The sequence below is a fragment of the Peromyscus eremicus genome, chromosome 20 (genome assembly GCF_949786415.1).
Source record: "Peromyscus eremicus chromosome 20, PerEre_H2_v1, whole genome shotgun sequence".
Taxonomy (NCBI): Eukaryota; Metazoa; Chordata; class Mammalia; order Rodentia; family Cricetidae; genus Peromyscus; species Peromyscus eremicus.
Window position 1 is genome coordinate 11,944,828 of NC_081436.1, and position 21,023 is coordinate 11,965,850.

Below are 21,023 nucleotides of genomic sequence, written 5' to 3' on the forward strand. Positions count from 1 at the left end.
TTCCAGGACAGCTAGAGCTACACAGAGAAACCCTGTCTCGAACCAACACCCCCTCCTCTCCCCGAAAAAATAAGAAACTTTTGTTCAAAGAAGGTAGCTAAATGAGAGCGGGAATTGTTGATGGAAACCATGGACCTTAAATTTATTTTTCATTGAAATCTGGTGGCCCATGCATGAAAAACGAGACTGCATCAAAAAGATGGTTGATTAGTCTTTATCTTCTGAAGTGCAGCAACATAAAATAATTTACAGAATATTTAAATCAAGGGGAGGCGGGATTTCCAAACCAACCAACAATTGGCAATTAGCAATTAAAATAATCGTCTTCAAACGATTTGAAATTACTTTGTCTCAGGCAAATGGAGCGTTTAAAATAAGTTCTCCAAATCAATGGCAGCAGCGGGGATTGTCGGAGAGAAGGTATTCTTTTGGGCTGGGCGAGGAAGGTGGCAATAGCCTATCACACCACAAATCAGATTCTCGGGTTTCCTTGCTCCACTTGGAATCAGCTGGTTATGTAAGAGCAGCCTAAAGTTGCCTTTCCCTTGGGATCCACAGGAAGAAGTCAAGGACTCACTTGGGAGGTTAAGTTACCTCTATCCTCAGAGAGTCAAGATGTAACGTGCTTTTTAGAAGAGCAGAATCTGAGGAAGGACTAGCAGGGAGAAAAGAAACTAGAGAAACCAGGAGAACACGGTTCTGAACTGCTCCAAAATAAACTAATTGCACGAGAGCAGTAGGACACCCACTCAAACAGGACAGAGCTAGGTGGGTGTCAGGTAGTCCCAGCCTTGCTTACCTCAGATGGCTGGAAGGCGGGCAGTCCGGCTTAGAGACCTTTACCTCATGCACAGTCTCCTGTGGGCCTTCACACTCAGGCCAGCAGCTCAGCTGCAGCCCCAGGCAGGCTTCATGGGGTACAGGTACCCGAGCCTCCAGCAAGAGCACATCGGCCTAGGGGGCCGGCCGCTTGACCCTGTCCACCGAGTAAGGTGGGCCTCGCCCACAGGAGGAGCTCCTCCCTCGCCCCGCCCACGAAAGGAGGTGCTTTCCACTTGGCCCCGCCCCTCCAAACGGCCAAGTGACGCACGACCCCGCCCCCGACCGCTTCGCAGCGCCAGCCTAGCAGAGGCTGCAAAGGCGGGCGGCTCAGCAGCTGGCCGCGAGTGAGTGCGCGCTGCCCCACGGAACTTCCCCGCAGCCGCCCCGGCGGTGCCCGCCTGTCCCCCTCCATGTCCCGCAAGGCGAGCGAGGACGTGGAGTACACGCTGCGCAGCCTGAGCAGCCTGATGGGCGAGCGGCGCCGCCGGCAGCCGGAGCCGGGGGCGCCGGGCGGGGAGCGCAGCCTGCTGGCCGCCGAGTCAGCCACCAGCCTGCAGGGCGCGGAGCTGGAGCGCGCCGCTCGCCGGCAGTTCCAGCGCGACGAGACCCCCGCCTTCGTCTATGCGGCCGCCGCCTTCTCGGCGCTCGGCGGCTTCCTGTTCGGCTACGACACCGGCGTGGTGTCGGGGGCCATGCTGCTGCTGCGGCGCCAGATGCGCCTGGGCGCGATGTGGCAGGAGCTGCTGGTGTCGGGCGCGGTGGGCGCGGCCGCCGTCGCGGCGCTGGCCGGAGGGGCCCTGAACGGAGCTCTCGGCCGGCGCAGCGCCATCCTGCTCGCCAGCGCCCTGTGCACCGCGGGCTCCGCCGTGCTGGCCGCCGCCGCCAACAAGGAGACGCTGCTGGCCGGCCGCCTGGTCGTGGGGCTCGGCATCGGTGAGTGGCCGCGCCCGCGAGCCCCACTGACCTCCCCCCTCCCTCCCCCTTGCACTCCCCGGCTTCGTGGCTCTTCGGGGGCTCGGTGTCGCGAGCGCCCTGGTTGGTGGCTGTGGAGGATGCGCTCCCTTCTCCCCGGATTCCCACGTGGAACCTGCGGTCGCCCGCGGGTCAGTCCGCGCCGGACAGCCTGGAGCAATTTCAGAAACCCCAGCTTTCCCCTGATCCGGCCTAAGCTGAGGCCGCTTGTTGAATTTAGGAGGGTCTCCACCCCCTGCCATGCCCCGGAGTGGTTTCCCTGCTACCAACCCTTTTGAGGATGTTCAGCCCAGGCAGCTTTAGGCAAAACACAGTAATTTGTAGAGTCAAGGAGTTTTGAACTCCTAAATCTCCGCTACGTTCCAGTTCCATCCCTTCCGCAGTGGCCCATGGTTCCAATAGATAGAATAAGATTTTCTCTTTTCCCTTTGTACTTTTTGGTTGACTTTCAGCCTTTCCTCTTTTCTAGATGAAGTCCCTTCTTCCTCCCCGCCCCCTTTAGAACTTTTACTTTGGGCCAACATTTCACCATTCTTGTTTTGCCTTTCCTGATTTTTTTTTTTTCCGTTTGGGAACCAAATTATCTATTAAAGGTCATATTCATTTCCTAAATTCATTTAGGAGCAACTCCTGTGGATAAATGCCCAGCACGATAAATACTTGTAATTTACTCTAGAAATGAAGAGATTTGGGTTCTCTGGGCATTGATTTTTTTTTTTTTTTTTCCTCTTCAACCTTCTTGCCGAGTGGGGGAGGTACTATTGGTGAGCTCTTGGCAGAGGAAGCTGTTTGGGATGTACCCAGTGTTGTTAGAAAGCACTTTTAAGGGAAAATGGGGATTTGTGATTTAAATCTCACTGGCAGTTTTCCGAATCACACTGATGATGCTTTTTTTTTTTTTTTTTTTTTTTAAGTGTTTCCTGTCGTAATTCGGTTTCCTTTAGGGTGCTGTTGAAGTATTGCTTCCTTATGGGCAGGCTAGATGAATGCCTGGAGCTTCCGTGAGCCAACCACTCACGGCTATTTGGTGTGGCTGCTTTTCACCCTTCCAGATAGGTGCAGGGAGAAGCAAACTCATTCCACTCTGCCTGTTGGAGCCATGAGCCTAAACCGTGGCTCACTCTCCTTGTATCCCAAATCACTGACCTTCCTTTTACTGTTAATTACTGACACTGGGCAAGGCTCTCTGTAAAATGTGGATTTGGTAAATAAAGGCCCACATGACCACCAAACAGACAAAGCAGTGGACATTCTGTGTAGCAACGGTCTGTGCCTGTGGGACCCTTCCATAAATAACCTGCCTAGACTGTTCTCAGCATCCCCAGAATCATCTGCTTGGGATCCATGTCCTCCCTGATGCCCTCACCCTCTTCTTTCCCTGGCATACAAATAGCATTTTAGTTAGCAAGGTCTCATGATTAGTTCCCAGGCTTATGTTTCGAGACTGATGTTTTGCAGATGTGTCTCGGTGAGACTTCTGAGTATCAGATGAAAATTGAAGCATGATGTTGATTCTTGCCTGAGAGTCCCGAGGCCTCTTCAGGGTCCTTTCAGATAGATCTAGGATACGGAATTATGAGGAGAGCAGACTCTAGTCAGCTTTGCAAAAAGAGGCAGGTAGAACTGGCTGTCATCCCTGTAGGACAGCGGTTCTCAACCTTCCTAATGCTGTGACCCTTTAATACAGTTCCTTATATGTGCTGACACCCAACCGTAACATTATTTCATTGCTACATCATAACTGTAATTTCGCTACTTCTATGAATTGTAATTGAAGGCCCCAATGACCACCAAACAGACAAGCCAGTAGATGTTCAATCTCTGTGTGGCAATGGCCCATGCCTGTGGGACCGTTCGATAAACAACCTGCCATAACTGTTCTCAGCATCCCCAGATGCTGCTTGGGATGATACATAGCCTCCCTTATCTCATCATCCTCTTTTTTTCTGATATGTCTGATAGGTGAACCCCCCCAAGGGGTCTTGACCCACAGATTGAGAACCTTAGGAAGAGCAGCTTACTGATGGAAATAACATATTGACAGGCAAGGAGGATTTGAACAGTGGCCATCGAAGCAAAGCGGTGCATACATAAAGAAATGGATCATGTAATTGAGGAAGGAGAAACCACACTGTGGGAACAGCTAAGCAGGACCTGTGGTAGCTTTGAGAACAAGGACAGGTGTGATGTCATACACAGTCTTTGACATAGGATCCATAAAACTCAGAAAAACCACTTCAAGTTCAAAGGAGTGGTTAAGCCAGACTCACAGATCACTACCCTTCCAAAGAACACATAGTTATTTGTTAGGTTCAAGGAAATAGATCCCTAATGTGTTTTGTTGATGTTGTGGGAGACAATACATCAATTTTGTCTGTTTAGTATACTAAATCTGGACTTATCTCATGGTCTTTTAAAACAAGTGATCTTTATATGTGGTCAGCAGGGTTTTGTTTTGTTTTGTCCTGTGATAATTTAGTAAATGTTGAATAACAAAATGTGTTTTGTGCCATTTCTAGACAAGTTCTCCATAATATCCTTTCTCCTCCGATTTACCCTGGGGAAATCTAAGGCCCTTCGGGACAGGGACTTCGTTAATTTTGTTCAGATTTACAAATTTGTATTCCGGAGCAGAGAAGAAACATGTTGAATGCTTGAATGACTGACTGATGATCAGAAATGTTACAAACAAACAAACTAAAACGTTCCTTGCTGGTGTGCTGTCAATCATTTAAGATTGTTCTTTGAAAAAGAAAATTGAGTGCATTATGAAAATACCTGAAGGGTCATCTAAAGGTTTTCGTGTTGTGCTTTAATGAAATTATTCTTTTGTCTCTTCATGGTCAATTCTGTCAGATTTGGGGTAGGGAGTAATTAGCTAAATGTAAGCCCACCCTCGAGGTGTTCATTCTCAAAGGGAGCAGGAAGCCATGTTAATAGGGACTACAAAGCAATAGAGAGTTCTCTAAAGTGCCATAGAAATGGGGAGAGCAGGTTCTTGACGGCTTTGGTATTTGCATAGAAAAGATCCTGGAGGGGCCTGAGGGACAGCTCAGTGGTTAAGAGCATAATCTGCTCTTGCTGAGGCTGAGTTCAGTTAGCAGCATCCATGTCTGGCAGCTCACAACCACCTATAATTCCAGCTTCAGGGAATCTTTGGGGTTGCTACAACGGCACTCACATGCACATAGCCCCATGCAGACACGTTCATACACAACTGAAAATTAAATTTCAACCGATACAGAATTAAGAAAGATTTTACAGAAGCAATGTTTAAGTTAGAGGCTGAAAGATAAGTAGGAGTCCAGCAGATGATGCAAGCAGGAAGTGAGGAAGTGCTGATTTCTTACCCTGTACGTCCTGGGCACAGGAGAATTCTTTATTTATGCTGTTTCATCTAATCCTCTTACCTCTCTCTGCCCAGGTCTCCTGTTGCTGGATGTGGAAACTCTCCAGCAGTTACATGCAAAGGTCATAGATATAAAATCAGGATTCAGTGAGCAAGATCTTAAAAGTCTTTCTTTCTGTTTGACTTTACATTTAAAGTGGAGCTCACCGTGGGCGTGAAGGCACAGAAAAGTCAGGCTTTGAAGTGTGGCTGATTGAAGGACTGAGGGGATCATCTGCCTGGCTGGGCAGCAGGAGGGAGTCTGTTTAGAGGCTGTGTGTTCGGGGTCAGTCACTGCAGCCATGGAGGCTCCAGCCATGGCTGTAACTCATGAAGCTTCCCCAACCCCCCTTTCCTCTTTTCATTCTGTTTTGTAGCTCTTCTCTCTTTCTTCCCTACTTTCTTGTCTCTTGGAAGATCTTTAGAGCCAGAAATTCTTTGCGGAGTTGGGGAGCGCGGAGTAAGTGGAGAGAATACTTGAGCAAAGCATTAAAGACCTATTGGTCTCTTCAGTAGAGATCTTTAAAAAAGAAAAAACTGTTGACCATAGATAGAGTCATTACTGATCTGTGTTCAATGAGTCTTGAAGATAAGCATTAGAAAGAAAGGGTATTTGTGCTTTTTTGGGGGGGAGGGTGAGAGAAATCTATTTTCTTGGTGAGCTATAGCAAAATAATGTCCTGAGTGCTATTGTGCACAGAGCACACTTTAAGTTTTTTCATTTTGTCTCACTCAGCACAGAGACCAGACTTTATTATTGCCCCTGCTTTTTACATTTTTAAACTTGAAGATTTAGTTCAAACAGGACACATAGGTTGGATCCCTGAAATTAACAGAATAATCTTACTTAGGTGCGCCCCTCACACGAAGTCAATTTTTGTAGGTGTCTTTATTCTTTGATATTTTTTTTTAAACTGGGGTATACTTATAATAATGTTTTAAAATAAAATGACTGAGGGGCTGGAGGGGGGATGGTTCAGCAGTTAAGAGTGTATACTGCTCTTTCAGAGGACCTGAGTTTGGTTCCCAGCACCCATGTTGGACAGTTCATCACCGCCTGGGAATCCAGCCTCTCTGGGCACTGCATGTATATAAACACACTCCCCCTCCTTACATATGCTTAAAAAATAATGAAAATAAATCTAGTGAAAGAATGTGAGAATTTGCTCACTTGTTTTGTTTTCTCTGGCCCTGTGTTTCTCATGCTTATCATGTTTGGAGACAGCAGAGCTTAAGAACATGGCACTATAACCACACATGCAGGCGAGTTCTGGCCCTGGTGCTGGCCTTCACCACAACTGATGACTGGTGTCTTAGTGCTCTTGTAGGGAATATCAAGGTGCTGGAATTCTGAGATTCACTACTGTTCGGATCCTTTCCTTTGAACTGACATCACATCCGTTTACATAGCATCAGATTTGTGGAACTCTTAGGTTTTCCTCAGTTTCCCTCCCGGTCTGTCAGCACTTCTGCCAGAATATTATTTATAGCTTCCCCCTGCAGTTTGGAGTTGGTATAGCCTACTGAGCAATCCTTTCAGAAGTATCACTGTCTCTTTAAATTCCTATTCCTTACTGTAAACAAATGTAAAACCTTGTTTGATCAAAATAAATGCCGTACAATATGGCGATTAATGTAGATGCTTTTCATTAGGCTGAGCACAGTTAACCTGAAGCAGTTGGATTTTCAAATAAGCAGCTAAGGTAAAAAATATTTCTGTGGGGATGACAGCATGATAAAATTTGGTTTTTTTTACACTTTTTAAAAAGTTGTTTTCAGACAGTTCTTTTTTTTTTTTTTTTTTTTTGGAAGTTGGACTTCTGTATTCTATTGGCCTTATTTTCCCAATTGGTATGAAACATGAATACATGGAGCTCTCCTTGACTCCAGTGTTTCCATGCATGCATGCATATATGCTAGCCATCTCACATCTCCCTTGTCCTATCTGTTGGCACAGAGTTTGACCTTGCAGAGTCCTGGTGGATTATGGCCTGATTCTGTTTGTCTGTAGCATGAGAACACTCTCCACAAGTGAGTAATGTGGTCATTAACATGAGTTATATTAAGTTGTTCAAGAGACTTCTGTATTTCCCTTTTCTGTCATGCAAGCACACAGTCACCTAACTTCATCCTGGTGATAGACCAATATGGCAGCCAGCCTATAATTAATAGCTGTACTTCTGATAGTAGCTGATGCTAGTGATAGAAAAATGTCCCTTGTCCTGAGGAACGTCTATACTCAAACACTCAAAATTTTACACTTTTAAAACTTGTTTCCCCCAGGTAGGGGTGTGTGTGTGTGTGTGTGTGTGTGTGTGTGTGTGTGTGTGTGTGTGTTGGGGACAGATACACCTTTCATTAACTTTGTACTACAGTTTGGAATGGTGTAGTGAGCAGTATATGTCAAAGGCACACAGAGTAGCCTCATTTCTTAACAGGTTATGCAGTGTGAAGATGTGTCACCAGAGACTAGTGGCATTAGCACTGGTCCTTATTGCCTTCAACGTCCCTCTTTTCTGAGTCTAGGCAGTCATTTTTCATGGCAGACTATCACATCTAAGAATTGATAGTTCTTTGAATGCTTATACTTCTTGCATGCTGTATACAAATTCATGTAGTCTTCTCAATAATTGAGTGGGAGAATGTAACTGCTACTTTTAAGAAAATATTTTGGCAGAAAAAGTAGAGTGATTTCCTCATAGCCACAGAGCTACTGGGTAGGACAATACGGCATCTAAGAGGTTGGGTTTCAAAGTGTCTATCAGTTAACTTTTCTCATTGTCGTGATCAAATAAATACCTCACAAGAAGCAATTCAGGGGAGGAAGAGTTTATGCAAGCTCATGATTTGAGGATGTAGTAAATTGTAGTGAGGAAGGGACGGTAGGGGGACCAGGAAGTGCTGTGGGATGTAGAAATATAAAGTAGGAATTCAGCTGACTATGACAAAGCTGTACCCGGAAGAAACCAAGGGCCTTCCAGAGGATAAAGCCAAGTCTTAAGGAGTCTTGGTGATACTGGCTTTTGAATATTAGCCATTTCCTGCTATGAATTTCTCGTGTGCTACTGTAGCTTTTCCATTCCTAGAACAGTGTATTTGATCATTCATTGGGCACTCTTTCCCCTATACAACTGAGGTATTTGGATAGTTCCAACTGTGACACAGGCAAGACTTCCTTTTTCCAGGCTTTTGTTTCACCCTTTTTAGCAGCATTAGAATCACATGTCTGCCTTCTGTAGTTATCTCCTTTAGCAAGCATCCAAGGCTAGGGCCATCTCCAGCAAAAGCATTTTATCTGAGATACCTCTCAACCGTCCGAGGACAAAGGGCAGACAGAATAAGCATTCCAGACCACCTGCTAGTCTCCCGAATTAAGGTAATTATTCATATGGAGACACCACCTACACTTGGTAGGTGTTAGGTACATAGCTTTGTTTCTTGTGCAAATTAAGCTCAGACCCTCCTTTCTTCCAAGGCCCAAGTTGCACCTCTAGACTCCCCCCTCTAACAATACTCAGAACCAAAAGGGCCTTTTCGTACCAGGTGCCTCAAGCTATGATGCAGGCTTCCTAGCTAGCTGTAGAGCAGACTTGCCCCACCTGATGAGAAAGCAGCAGAGCCAGAGAGTTTGAGATTGGTATGGGTTTTTAGACTGGACTGGAAAGAGAGGAGGGAGAAGGAAGATGGAAGGAACTTAGAACAATGAGAGGAAAAGAGAGGAAGGGACAGAGAGGAGCTAAGTATGAGAACAGAATTGAAGCTGCGTAGAGAGATTTTGACTTAGAAGAATAAAGTGAACGGACTAAGAGCTCGGTGTACATAGATTCATTTGATGTCCTTCAGATTAGTATCCCAGCCGCTTGTAGCATCTTCCTGGGGACTCTGGGAGGAAGGAACCAGGAAGCGGACCAGGCTATAAAGGAAACGAAGAGCAACCAAGAAGTAGACCAGGCTCTAAAGCCTCAAGGCTAGCACCCAGAGACCTACTTCCTCCAGTGAGGCTCCACCTTCTAAGATTCTACCACCACCAAAACAGAGCCACCGGCTGGGACCCAAGTTCAAACACATGAGCCCTGGGGAATAGTTCACATCCACCCAAAAGGGTGTGTCTGTGCTGAACCACAGTGTAGTGACCATCCTTCCTGAGTCTGATGTCACTGTTCTTTGCCATATCCCATGGGGAGATTAATTTTTATTTCAAAGTAGATTCCTTTTAATTAATATTTTCAAATCTTTTAAAAATTAAAATTAAAAAGTTTACATTTTATATGCATGAGTCTTTTGCCTGTATGTATGTCTGTGCACTGCATTCATGCCTGGTTCCGACAGAGCTCAGAAGAGGGCACTGGATCATGTAGAGCTGGAGTTATAGATAGTTGTGAGCCACCATGTGGGTGCTAGGAACTGGATGTGGGTCCTCTGGAAGAGCAGCCAGTGCTCTTAACTACTGAGCCTCTCTCGAGCCCCATCAAAGTAGTTTTTTTAAAAAAAAAATGTGATATTTTTAATTGTGATTATATATATATATACAAATATAAATAAAATTTAAAATTGTGATAATACTAAACATTAAATTTACCACATTGACCATTCTGAAGTGTGTAGTTTGTAGTATGGGGGATGTTTACATGTCACACACCAGATTGCTAGAAAGTTTTCATCCTGTAAAACTGAAAGTTTATGTCCCCTTTAACCACCTCCCTATGTTTTATGGTTCTGATGACTTCGCGTTCTATAAATGGACTCCTGCAGTATTTGTTCTTTGTCCTTCTGTGACTGGCTTAGTTTACATAGCACAAAGTTCCTGAGATTTACCCACGTTGGATGTCCTTGTTATAACCCCCTTGTGTATGTTTGTGTGTGTGATAGAATCTCCTTCATCCATTCGTCTGCTGATGGCATTTGGGTTGGGTCTGTGTCTTTGCTGTTGTGCATAATTGACCAGTGAGCACAGGAGTGCAGGGATCTGGCTGAGATCCTGCTCTGAATTCTTTTGGATACACATCCAGAAATAGGATTGCCAGGACAGATGGTAGTCCTATTTTCAATTTGCTGCTGAACCTCTACACTCTTCTCCATGGAGGCTGCACAGGCTCAGATTCCCACAGTGCACCATTTCAGTCATTTGTGTATGAACTGGCGCCTCTTATTTTTCCTTTCTTTTGATAGTGGGGATCCTAATCAAGGGACAATTTACATATAATTAGGAATGCTGAAAACTTTTCATATGTATGTTGGTCATATGTAGGTCTCTTTTTGAAAGTATCCAAATCCTATATCCTTTTTTTTTTTAAATTTTTCCACAAGGTCTCTTGTAACCTAGGCTGACCTCAAACATGCTATGTAGTTGAGGCTAGCTTTGAACTCCTGGTATTCCTGCCTCTACTTCTAGTTTTTTAACTGTGTTATTTTTTGTTAGGTTTTAGGTTCCTATATATATTCTGTGTGTGTGTGTGTGTGTGTGTGTGTGTGTGTGTGTGTATATTTTTTTTTTCCTCCCATCTCATAAGTTGCCATTTCACTCTGGTGGTTGTGTTCTTTGTGCAGGCTTTTATTTATTTTTTAAAGTTTATTTGATTTTTATTTGTTTATATGTGTGAGGATGTGCATGTATAAATGGAAGTGTTCACAGTGTCCAGAAGAGGACACTGGATCCACCGGACCAGGAGTGAGACACTGGTGAGTCCCCAACATGGGTCCTGGGGAGTGAATTTGGGTGTTTAGCAAAAACACTACATGCTCTTAGACACTGAGCCATCTCTCCACTCCCTTTGTGCAGTTTTTAAGCTTGATGTTCCTCCCATTTGCCTGTTTTCATTCTGTTTGTTGCCTCAGCTTTTGCTGTGGTAGCCAAGAAATCATGCCCAAGCTGTCATACCTACACTTTTCCCTTAGGTTTTCTTCTGGGAGTTTTAGTATTATGTCTTCAACCTGTGTTAGTTCATTTGTGTGTATGCTATAAGTGAGGGTCCAGTTCACTCTTCTGCAAGTGCATATCCTGGTTCCCCATTACGGCCTCATTGCACAGGTTATTTTCCCCTCTGAACATGACATTTATAATAGAGACATTTAGCTGGGCATGGCAGTGTGTCTGTAATTCCATCTATGATGGAGGCTGAGGTAGGAAGATGGATTCCTTGAGCTCAGGAATTAGAAGCCAGTCTGAACACTATAGGGGCATCCTGTTTCTTAAACACCCCCCCTTCCCCCCCGCACTCCTCCGCAACCCCAAACCCTTTTAATTGTCCCTGTGAAGTTTTTAGAACTGACTTGTGTTCAGGAGTAACAATTAGGAAAACGGATCAGGGTGGAGCATGCTTCCCTGGCTCCGGGCTCATACATGGGCTGCCTGCAATTAGGGAAGCTGGGTGATCTGACGCTCACCTATAGGGGGTTCTGTAGCTGGAGTTTTCTCCAGTCCCGCTTGGGCCAAGGTCAGGACAAATCTCTCTCACCTGCCAGTCCTGCAGACGCTTGGACCCAAGTAAACACACAGAGATTTATATTACTTATAAACTGTATGGCCATGGCAGGCTTCTTGCTATCTGTTCTTATATCTTAAATTAATCCATTTCTATGAATCTATAAGTTGCCACGTGGCTTGTGGTTTACTGGTACCTTACATCTTGCTTCCTCTGTGTCTGGCTGGTGACTCCTGACTCTGCCTTCCTGTTCCCAGAATTCTCTTCTTTGCTTGTCCCGCCTATACTTCCTGCCTGGCTACTGGCCAATCAGCATTTTATTTATCAGCCAGTCAGAGCAATACATTCACAGCATACAGAACATCCCACAGCAGGGTTCCTTACTCTGGATCTGTGTTAGGGGCATCCTACCCAGAACCCATGGAAATGGCATCTAGGAGTTGAACCGCACAGACAAAGCTGAGATGTGGCAACTAAAGGGCCCAACGTGCTTTTCCCATCTATCTCTCTCTCTCTCTCTCTCTCTCTCTCTCTCTCTCTCTCTCTCTCTCTCTCTCTTCACAGTGGTTTTCTGCTGCTTCTTTTCCGAACTTTCTCAGCATCTTGTCCATAATCATTTCATGAGTGATGCCTATGTTGGGTTCAAGAAGGCAAAGATAAAAATAGACTGTGTTCTTAAAGGACTGATGTGTTGCAGAGGAAGGCACACAGGAGATCCCAGTGCTGTGTTGGCTATACAAAGACAGTACAGGATGTATATGTGTATTCTTTCTCAGACCAGCTTCATTACCACAGTGTTCACTTGGAACCACAGGCCTGACATTTGACACTTCATTCCTTGAGAGGAATCATTTTTGAGCATAGCTGATTTCCTCTGGTAACCAGAGGACCATGGGTTTAGGGTTTAGATGATAAGGTGTTAATAGTATTTATATGCTTCCGTGCCATACTTTTTACATAATAATCTTTTGAATATATAGCAAAACTGACAAACATGTGAAATATCCAGCAGAATAATACTGTAACTGAATGCTGGAAACTCTCATAGTTTGTCTGTTACTGTAGTGACAGTTAATTAATGAAGAGTGCTCGTTCACAAGTCCTGGGAACCCGAACTGCCTGGGTGTACAGTGGCTGGCTGCTTAGGAGCTGAGTGGCCTGTCAAATTCTTTATTCCCTTATGCTCCAGTTTCCTCACCTGTCGAGTGACATAGTACCTGCCCCAAAGGATTATGGGAAGATTAAAGGTAAGGATAATGGAATTTTCCCGAGTTCCTGCTCTGAGAAAATTCCTCCCAAAGTCCTGGGAAAGATGCTATGTACGGCATGGGGTATCTGAGGGAAAGAAATCCATGTATACTATGCTCTTTTGTCCATTAACTTTATTCTTCTACAACAAAATTCTATCTATATAGCTTCGGCTCTGTCCACATACTCTCTGTGCCCACTTTTCCTATCCTCATAGTTTTAGTAAGCTCCTATGCTTTTGATTTTTGTACTCTGTTCCTTTGTCCTCCATCCATCCTTCCTGGCTCCTTACCCCTAGCCCTGATAAACTCTACAAAAGATCTGCCTTACCCTCTACAGAATCTCTGTCTTCCTCCCTTCTCTCTGGCCATGCGGTTCTGTGTCTCCTCTGGGATTTCTCTGCAGTCCTTACTGCACCTGGTTATGCAAAAAGCCCTATAGTCCCCAGTCAATCTCTCTTCCATACCCCTAGGCCTGAAGGAAGGGGATGGTCCAAGCTTCATTTGCACAAGAAAAAAAAGCTGTGCATCTACAGCTTGCTTGTCTCCTAGGCTCTGTAGGGGGTTGTTAGTACCTAGTGGAACAGTATCTGAGAAGCTTAGCTGTTTGCCAAAATGGTCTGAAAGTATTTGGGCACACAAGAATTTCATAGCAGAAGACAGCTGAAATATTAAAAACTGGATAACACCAAATATTCCATAATAAATGGCTTGCCTCTAGAAAAACACCTTGGAATTTCTAGGTATATCTGTAATATCCAGCTGAATCTCCATAATATATTCCTGCGGCCCACAAGATGAAGGCATTTGTATTTGTAAAGTGTTTTTTCACATGCCTAGCAAAGCAAAGTGTCAGCGGTTATTAAACATTCTCTACAACCTGTGTCGCCATTACTGCCATGTGTCAGTTACTAAGAGCCCTATAAAGGCGTGGCCTAGTGGCAGTTAGAACAGGCTGTTGTGACAAGTGAGCTAATGCCGGTAAAGATGATGGGGGAGATAGATCGGCACCTGATCAAATGCTTGTAAGGACCGGAGTTCCGATAGAACACACATTAGAAAAAAGAAAGAACAAACAATACCGGGCCTCACAAGGCACTTGCGACCCTAGTGGTTGGAGGTGGATACTGATGGATCCTTAAGGCTCTCTCTGGCCATCTCTCCTAGTCTTGGTGAATTGTAAGCCAGGGAGAGAGCCTGTCTTAAGGAAAAGGCAAAGTTGATAGTGCCTAAGGAATGATACCCAAGACTCTCTCTACTCTGCCCTTCACATGCATGCACATTTATCCACATCCAAATCCACAATGTCAGCTGACAATAACTGCTGGTGCTTGTCATTGGGGGTACATCTCTGCCGATACTCTTAACATCTTTTTACAGCCAAGGAAAATAAACTTGATAATTTTAATGTTACTTATAACTAGTAATAGATTTATATTGGTCTTCTGTGATACAATTTAAACAACTTTGGAAGACAGAATGAGTAACTTGAAAGTGTGGCAGTGCTCTCTCTCCAGGTTCGGTTTATATTATTTAAGCTTATAGCCAGCAAGACAGATGGAGTTTTCAAATGCATCTTAATGGCTGTAGTTGGTGTGAGAGAGGGATCTTCTCTTCTAGTGGGAAAGTGGGAGCCAACACAAAGTTTCAAGGTGTGTGAATCCTTTTTCTCAGCAATGTGGAGGGTTTGTTTAATAGAAAGCTGTGAAGCCGTGAACCTGTTTGTTAGAATGTCGTCATGGCTACTAGGAAGGGGCCATCTGGAACCGTGATATTAGACCAGTCCTGTCTTGTAATTATTTTCTGTGTTTATCAGTAAAATACTCTCAGTGGGAAAGATAGGCTTGCCTTTTAGGAGATAAAAGATGATCTTAATAAAACAAGGCAAAACTTGAAAGTAAGTAGCTGTGCAACCAGAGGAGATTTCAGATTGAAGCTTTCATATAAAGGTCAGTTTTAATACTTTGAGGCGAGTTTATGACTTCAGATGAGGAATTTGTTACGTACAACATCGACCATTTGAAAACTAGCACGTGTAACTGAAAACCCGTCTATGGCCATATTACCCTGAACAGGCCTGATTTCATCTGATCTTGGGAGCTAGGTAGGGTCCAGCCTGCTTAGTTCTTGGATGGGAGAGTCTAAACGCTAACCATTTACTTTTTAACTAGTCACTGCTTCTAGTTTTGAAAGAAAAATTGGGTAGAGACTGAAAATGAGTTGTAAACAGGTCGGTCTATGGGTTTAAAATATTTTGGACTATAAGCGTTTTAAAAATTAATATTATCATAACCTCTACTCAGAGATTGTCACGCTTTCCTTATTTCAACATTTACTGTCATGGTAGGAAGAGAATGAATGGCTCATTGACTACCCTCCACTCCTTCTGCCTTGAAGGCCTGTTCAGAACATCAAGTCTGTGATTTTTTTCAGGAGATAGTTTGACTGTCTGATTTCCAAGGCACTCCACAGGGCCCACAACCTTCTGGCCTGCCTGACAGTTGAACTGGCGGGGCTGGCAAATATGTAAGAAAAAAGGCCTTTGCCTCATTTTTTTCCTTGTAAACGTTCGGGGGAATTTCATAAATATATTCATCCCTACCTTATATTAGGGAAATATTTATGATCTTTAGCCATTTATTATTTATGTCCATCTCTTGAAGATGATTTCCGATGTTAAAATTCATCACACTTTAGTCAAATAATGTAAAGGGAATAGATTGCTAATATTCCATTATTATTTTTCTTTGAAGGGCAGATTGTCATAGAAATCTCATCTGTGTTCTTGAGGTAAAGGTGTGGTATGCAGTCAGCTGCAATAGATTCCAATGCGCAGTCTGTGTGTGGGTGTTTTCTGAGTGCATTTTTCTCTGAACAGAGGTTGGTTAGCATTTGCTTTGGATTGAGGATGAATGAAAGGAAGTGCTGAGACCTTAGGTAGATCAAGCCTGGTAGAATGGTGCTGAGAGTCACATGTCTTCATATGGGAGAATCCAGCTCTTAATTGTGAAAGCAAAAGAGACACAAGATGATAATATTGTGCAGAGTATATACATGGAGTGGATGTAATAATAAAGTCCCAGGGAGAGACTTCCTAGAGTTTTGATAAAATGCCTTTTGACAAAGTAGCAATAAGATTGGTGACCAGTAATGAGAGATAGCAACTCAAGGTTAAAAAAAATAATATATGTCTGATATTAAAATCAAAATGATTAATGGAACAAAATCGAAGTTCCAGTGATACGTGCAACATTATAAGATTTTTGATTTGGACAAAATGAGTATAACTTGGAAAAGAAATAAGTATTAAGTAGTAAAGGAAATAATTAAGAACATGGACAAGGGTAGTATGACTGAAGCCTAGATTTCTTATTAAACTCACGTTCATTTACAAGTCTTTAAAGTTTTAAAGGCAAGAATAGGAAAATCCTTCCCACTTTATTACATCTTTTAGATGTATTTATTTTTGTTTTACGTGTATACATGTGTTGCTTGCATAGATGCACATGTATCATAGTGCAGAGACTGGAAAAAGCTGTTGGATCTCCTGAAACTGGATTTGCAGATGGTTGTGAGCCCACATATGGGTGCTGGCAATTGAACCCAGGTCTTCTGGAAGAGAAGCCAGTGCTCTTAACTTCTGATCTACCCCTCCAGCCCCTAGTTTCCCCTTTTTAATCTGTTAGTTACAACTTCTGAGGAGGCGAGCCGCATGCTTGTGCATATGGAGGCCAGACTTGGATGTCTGCTTCTGTTGGCCTCTACCTTGTTTTCTTAACAGGTTATAAATGGCAAGGCTACAAATAGGAACATTTGAGTAAAATTCATTACCAAAATAAATATTTGTGTATAAAGTGTATTTAAAAGACCAAAATCAAGAGAAAAATCTAGTTGGGGGGAAAAAAAAGCAACTCTTGAGAAAGTACTTAGCCTTAATGATAATTTAGAGTAAAAACTCGTGTGTGCCTCACTGATCTCTAGAAAATATGACTGGATAGTTTTTCTGACTATATATATATATATATATATATGTGTGTATGTAAATAATCAGAAGGGACTTTTAGAGACTATTCTAGATGATAAGCAGACATGTTTGACATATTTCCTTCATTTTATTTTTTAATTCATTCAACAAACTTGTTTAGAATTACTGATATATGTATGTATATATATGTGACATATGTGATATTTAAGTAAATACTTGGAATGTTTTTGGAATATGAGGCGATCTGTGCATGTTCATTTCTTGTGGAAGATTACTATTTGGCTTAGAAAGTTCATTTCAGAGATTATAATTTAAGGGAATAAAAGGGTCATTTTTTATACATATATTGATAGAAGTTCAATAGGTATTGTAACTTTAAAACGTCATGGGGAAACCCTCCATGTGCTAGTGATTGGGAAATGGTTAGATGAGAGAACATCACATTGTCGTTGATCTTGAAGAGTGACCACAGATACATCTAAAACACATACACAGTACTGTAGCTAGAGTTTTCCTGCCTGGCCCATAGTCAGGACAAATCTCTCTCACCCGCCAGTCCCACAGAGGCTCAGACCAACCAAGTAAACACAGAGACTTATATTGCTTACAAATTGTATGGCCGTGGCAGGCTTCTTGCTAACTGTTCTTATAACTTAAATTAATCCATTTCTATAAACCTATACCTTGCCACATGGCTCGTGGCTTACCGGCATCTTCACATGCTGCTTGTCCTGGCGGCAGCTGGCAGTGTCTCTCTCTGCCTTCCTGTTCTTTCTTTTCTCCTCTCTGATAGTCCCGCCTATACTTCCTGCCTAGCCACTGGCCAATCAGTATTTTATTTATTGACCAATCAGAGCAATTTGACATACAGAACACCCCACAGCACAGTACCTGCAAGGAACAGAACCTAGTTGTATGGATACATTCATTGCAACTAAGGAATTACTTTGGGGGGGGGGGCTTTGGGTAAAGGGCTTGCCATGCAAGCATGAGGACCTGAGTTCAGATCCCCCAAACAATCATGTATATCTTTAATCTCAGAAGGTGGGAGGGTAGAGACGGGTGAGTTGTGGGGAGAAGTCAGGAAAGTCCCTGGAATCTCAAGGGGGCCAGCCAGCCTGCTGTACACAGTGGTGAACAATGAGAGACCCTGAGGCCTAACACCTGAGGTTGTCCTTTGACCTCCACACGTGTGGTGTGGCACCCCCTACACTCACACACATGAACATGCACACACATACATACACATCAAATACATACACCACACAAATACGTACACAAAAATGAATTCTGGCTAAACAGAGCTTGGAAGCGGACATCCAACTATATATGTATTGTACATGTGTGTAAAGGGTCTTTGAGTGTGTGTGTGTGTGTGTGTGTGTGTGTGTGTGTGTGTGTTGGATATGTGTGCGCTTGTTTGTACAATTACAGGCACTCTTGAATGTTTGCATTGTGTAGTCTAGAAGCCAATGTCAGACGCCTTTGGATATTACTCTATACCTTATTTTCTGAGACCAGGTCTTAACTATCATTGAACTTGGAACTACTTTAGCTGGCCATCAAGCCCCACAGACCCCCATCTCTACCTCCCAGTGTTAGGATTACATTTTTTTTTGTCATGTACTATTTTTTATAGGGGCTGGGGACCTAAACTCAGGTCCCCATTTTGTATAACAAGCAGTTGATGGATTGAGCCATCTCCCCAGCTTCCACCCCCCACAATGAAGGTTTTGTTTACTCTTCCTTTTGTATTTTTCATCCTCTTTACTTAGAATTCAGGGAGTTTTGTTTTGTTTTGTTTTAAAGGATGCAGATACGAACATTGGAAAGACTGACTGACTCAGCTCATTTCCCCCTACATTTTACTTCACCTCTGAGCGTGTGGGTATAAGGGATGAAGATTTTAAGAAATGTCCAAACTGTAATAAAGAATGTATTTGTTAACAGTGGCATGGGTGTAGCTCCCTGTGAGTTCTTAACTCCTTGCCTAAATTGAGAGTGCACATCTTAGTGCTTACTGTTTTTTCTCAAAAAGTATCTTGCTTATCTGGCAATGCAGCATCAAGGCTTCTCTAAACCCCCATCCCCCTCTGCTGTGCACCCTCTCAGATGCCCCTTATTTTCTTCCCCTTACTGTGGGAGACTAGTCAGTGCCTTTGGCCAAAGCTAACATCCCTTGTACCGGCTCTCTGCCCTTAGGACAAAATGCCCGAGAGACAGATCAATTAGAAGAGGACAGGTTTATCTTGGTTCATAATTTGAAAGGTTTCAGACTGTGGTCACTTGGACTTGTAGTAGACAGACCTCATGACAGGGAGAACATGGAGGAGGTCTGGTCACCTCATGGTGGAGAGTCCAGAGATAAGATCAGAGTCCTAATACCCACTTCAAGAACATGCCTTCCAGGGACCTAATTTCCTTCCAGTAGGCCCCACCATAGGCCGGTGACCAAGTCTTTAGCACTTGGCCTCTGGGGAATCGCTGCAAGCCGCAAAAATATACAAAGTAGGATTTCAGCTGATGATGACAAAGCTGATACCTGGAAGAAGCCAAGGGCCTTCCAGAGGTCAAGCTGAGGCTCAAGGAGCCTTGGTGATATTTGGCTTTTGATTATCAGCCATTTCCTGCTGTGAGTTTCTTGTGTGCTATTGTAGTTTTTCCATCATTTATTGGGCACCATTTCCTCTCTACTAAAGGAATATTTAGATGACTTTGTGCACTGACAGCTGTGCACAGCCAGAACCCAAGTTCAAACCTCCCTGTAATTATCGTCATTGGCAGCATCCGGCCAGGTCCATCCCCAGACGGAGGAAAGTACCTTATCAGAGATACCTCTGTACTCTCTAAGAACAGACTTAAGCATCCAGTCTACCTTTTTGAGAAAGCCTGGCGGATGTGCCTTTTCCCAAATCTTACCTCTAGTTCCAGATCTCGCTTTAACTATCACCAGAGGCATCTAGTGCACAGGTTGCCTAGCGACCGAGCACACTTTCCCCCACCCTGCAGAAAAAACGGCAGATATCTTGGACAGATACGAGCCACAGGAAAAAAGTAGGCAGTTTTATTTTCTCCCATTGACCTAGCAACTTATAGATTCTTAACATTTTCTACCAATCACATTTAAGACTATAGTGGAGCATATAAGATCCCTCTTCTTAGATATTACCCAAATTTAGCCTTTAGTTAATTCATTTTCCCATTAGTCACTTCCCTTTTGGGTTGCAAATGATAATTAACAATTACTGCCCCTCTATGTGATTCTTATCACCCCTCCGTTTGACCCTGGAAGCCTGGTGGTCACTGCCTGAGGAAAATTCTTACCTGCCTTTATGACCCTGTAGAATTCAAGCCTGGTGACCTTGCTCGACCAGGGGCTTGCTATTGCTTGGATTTATAACTGGATTCCTGGGAGACTTAGGAGGAATGTGGAGAACGAAGAGGGATAAGGAGAGTACGTGTGGACTGTGGACGAGATGGAAGATGAGGAAGAGTCAGATGGGGAAGTACTAGCTGGGTAAGAACAAGGTGAAAAGGACCTAGATGAGACAGAATTAAGATGAGAGAATTAAGATAGAACTTAGAGGGAACAGTACATAAATATAGAGAGAAATCAGGCAAGAAAGGAGCTAGGCATGAGAACAGAACTGAAGCTGTGTATATAGGATGTTATACCAGAGGAATTAAAGCAAGTGGACTATAGAGCTCAGTGTGCTGAGATTCTATTTCCCGAAAATAGTCCTCGCCATTAGTAGTTCTCTCTCCTGAGCCCCTGGGATGTATAATATTAAAGCTGGTCCTGCTAATATTATACAAGAGGGAATAATTACTATTCAGACTGTAGCATCCTGTTAAAGCTACCACTCTGGTGCTCCCCCTTCCTCTTACGCTACTGTTCATCTGTGGTTCGTTCTATTGGGCCATTGTCCTAAGAATCCACGTGTTGCTATTTTTTGCCATTTTAGAAAGAACTAATTAGCTTTCTGCCTTTCTGATAAAATACCTGAGATAAACCAACTTTTAAAAGGAGGTGATAATTGCTTTCAAAGGTTTCAGTCCATGGCCACTTGGTCCCCATTATATTGAGCCTGGAGCAGCCCCAGTATATCATGGTGAAATGGTACAGAAGAGAATGCTTATTGACCTATCATTGAATCTGGAACTTACTACTGGCCAGCAAGCCCCAC

At 43.6% G+C, this 21,023-nt stretch overlaps 1 protein-coding gene across 1 annotated transcript in view; it reads left to right on the plus strand.

Annotated features, from left to right (window-relative positions):
- Positions 1–1,232: 1,232 nt before the first annotated feature.
- Positions 1,233–21,023, plus strand: part of Slc2a13 (solute carrier family 2 member 13) — a 290,023-nt gene continuing 270,232 nt past the window's right edge. Inside the window, exon 1 of the mRNA XM_059247592.1 lies at positions 1,233–1,755. Within this exon, the coding sequence (XP_059103575.1) occupies positions 1,233–1,755 (523 nt within the window). The remainder of the gene's footprint in view (positions 1,756–21,023) is intronic.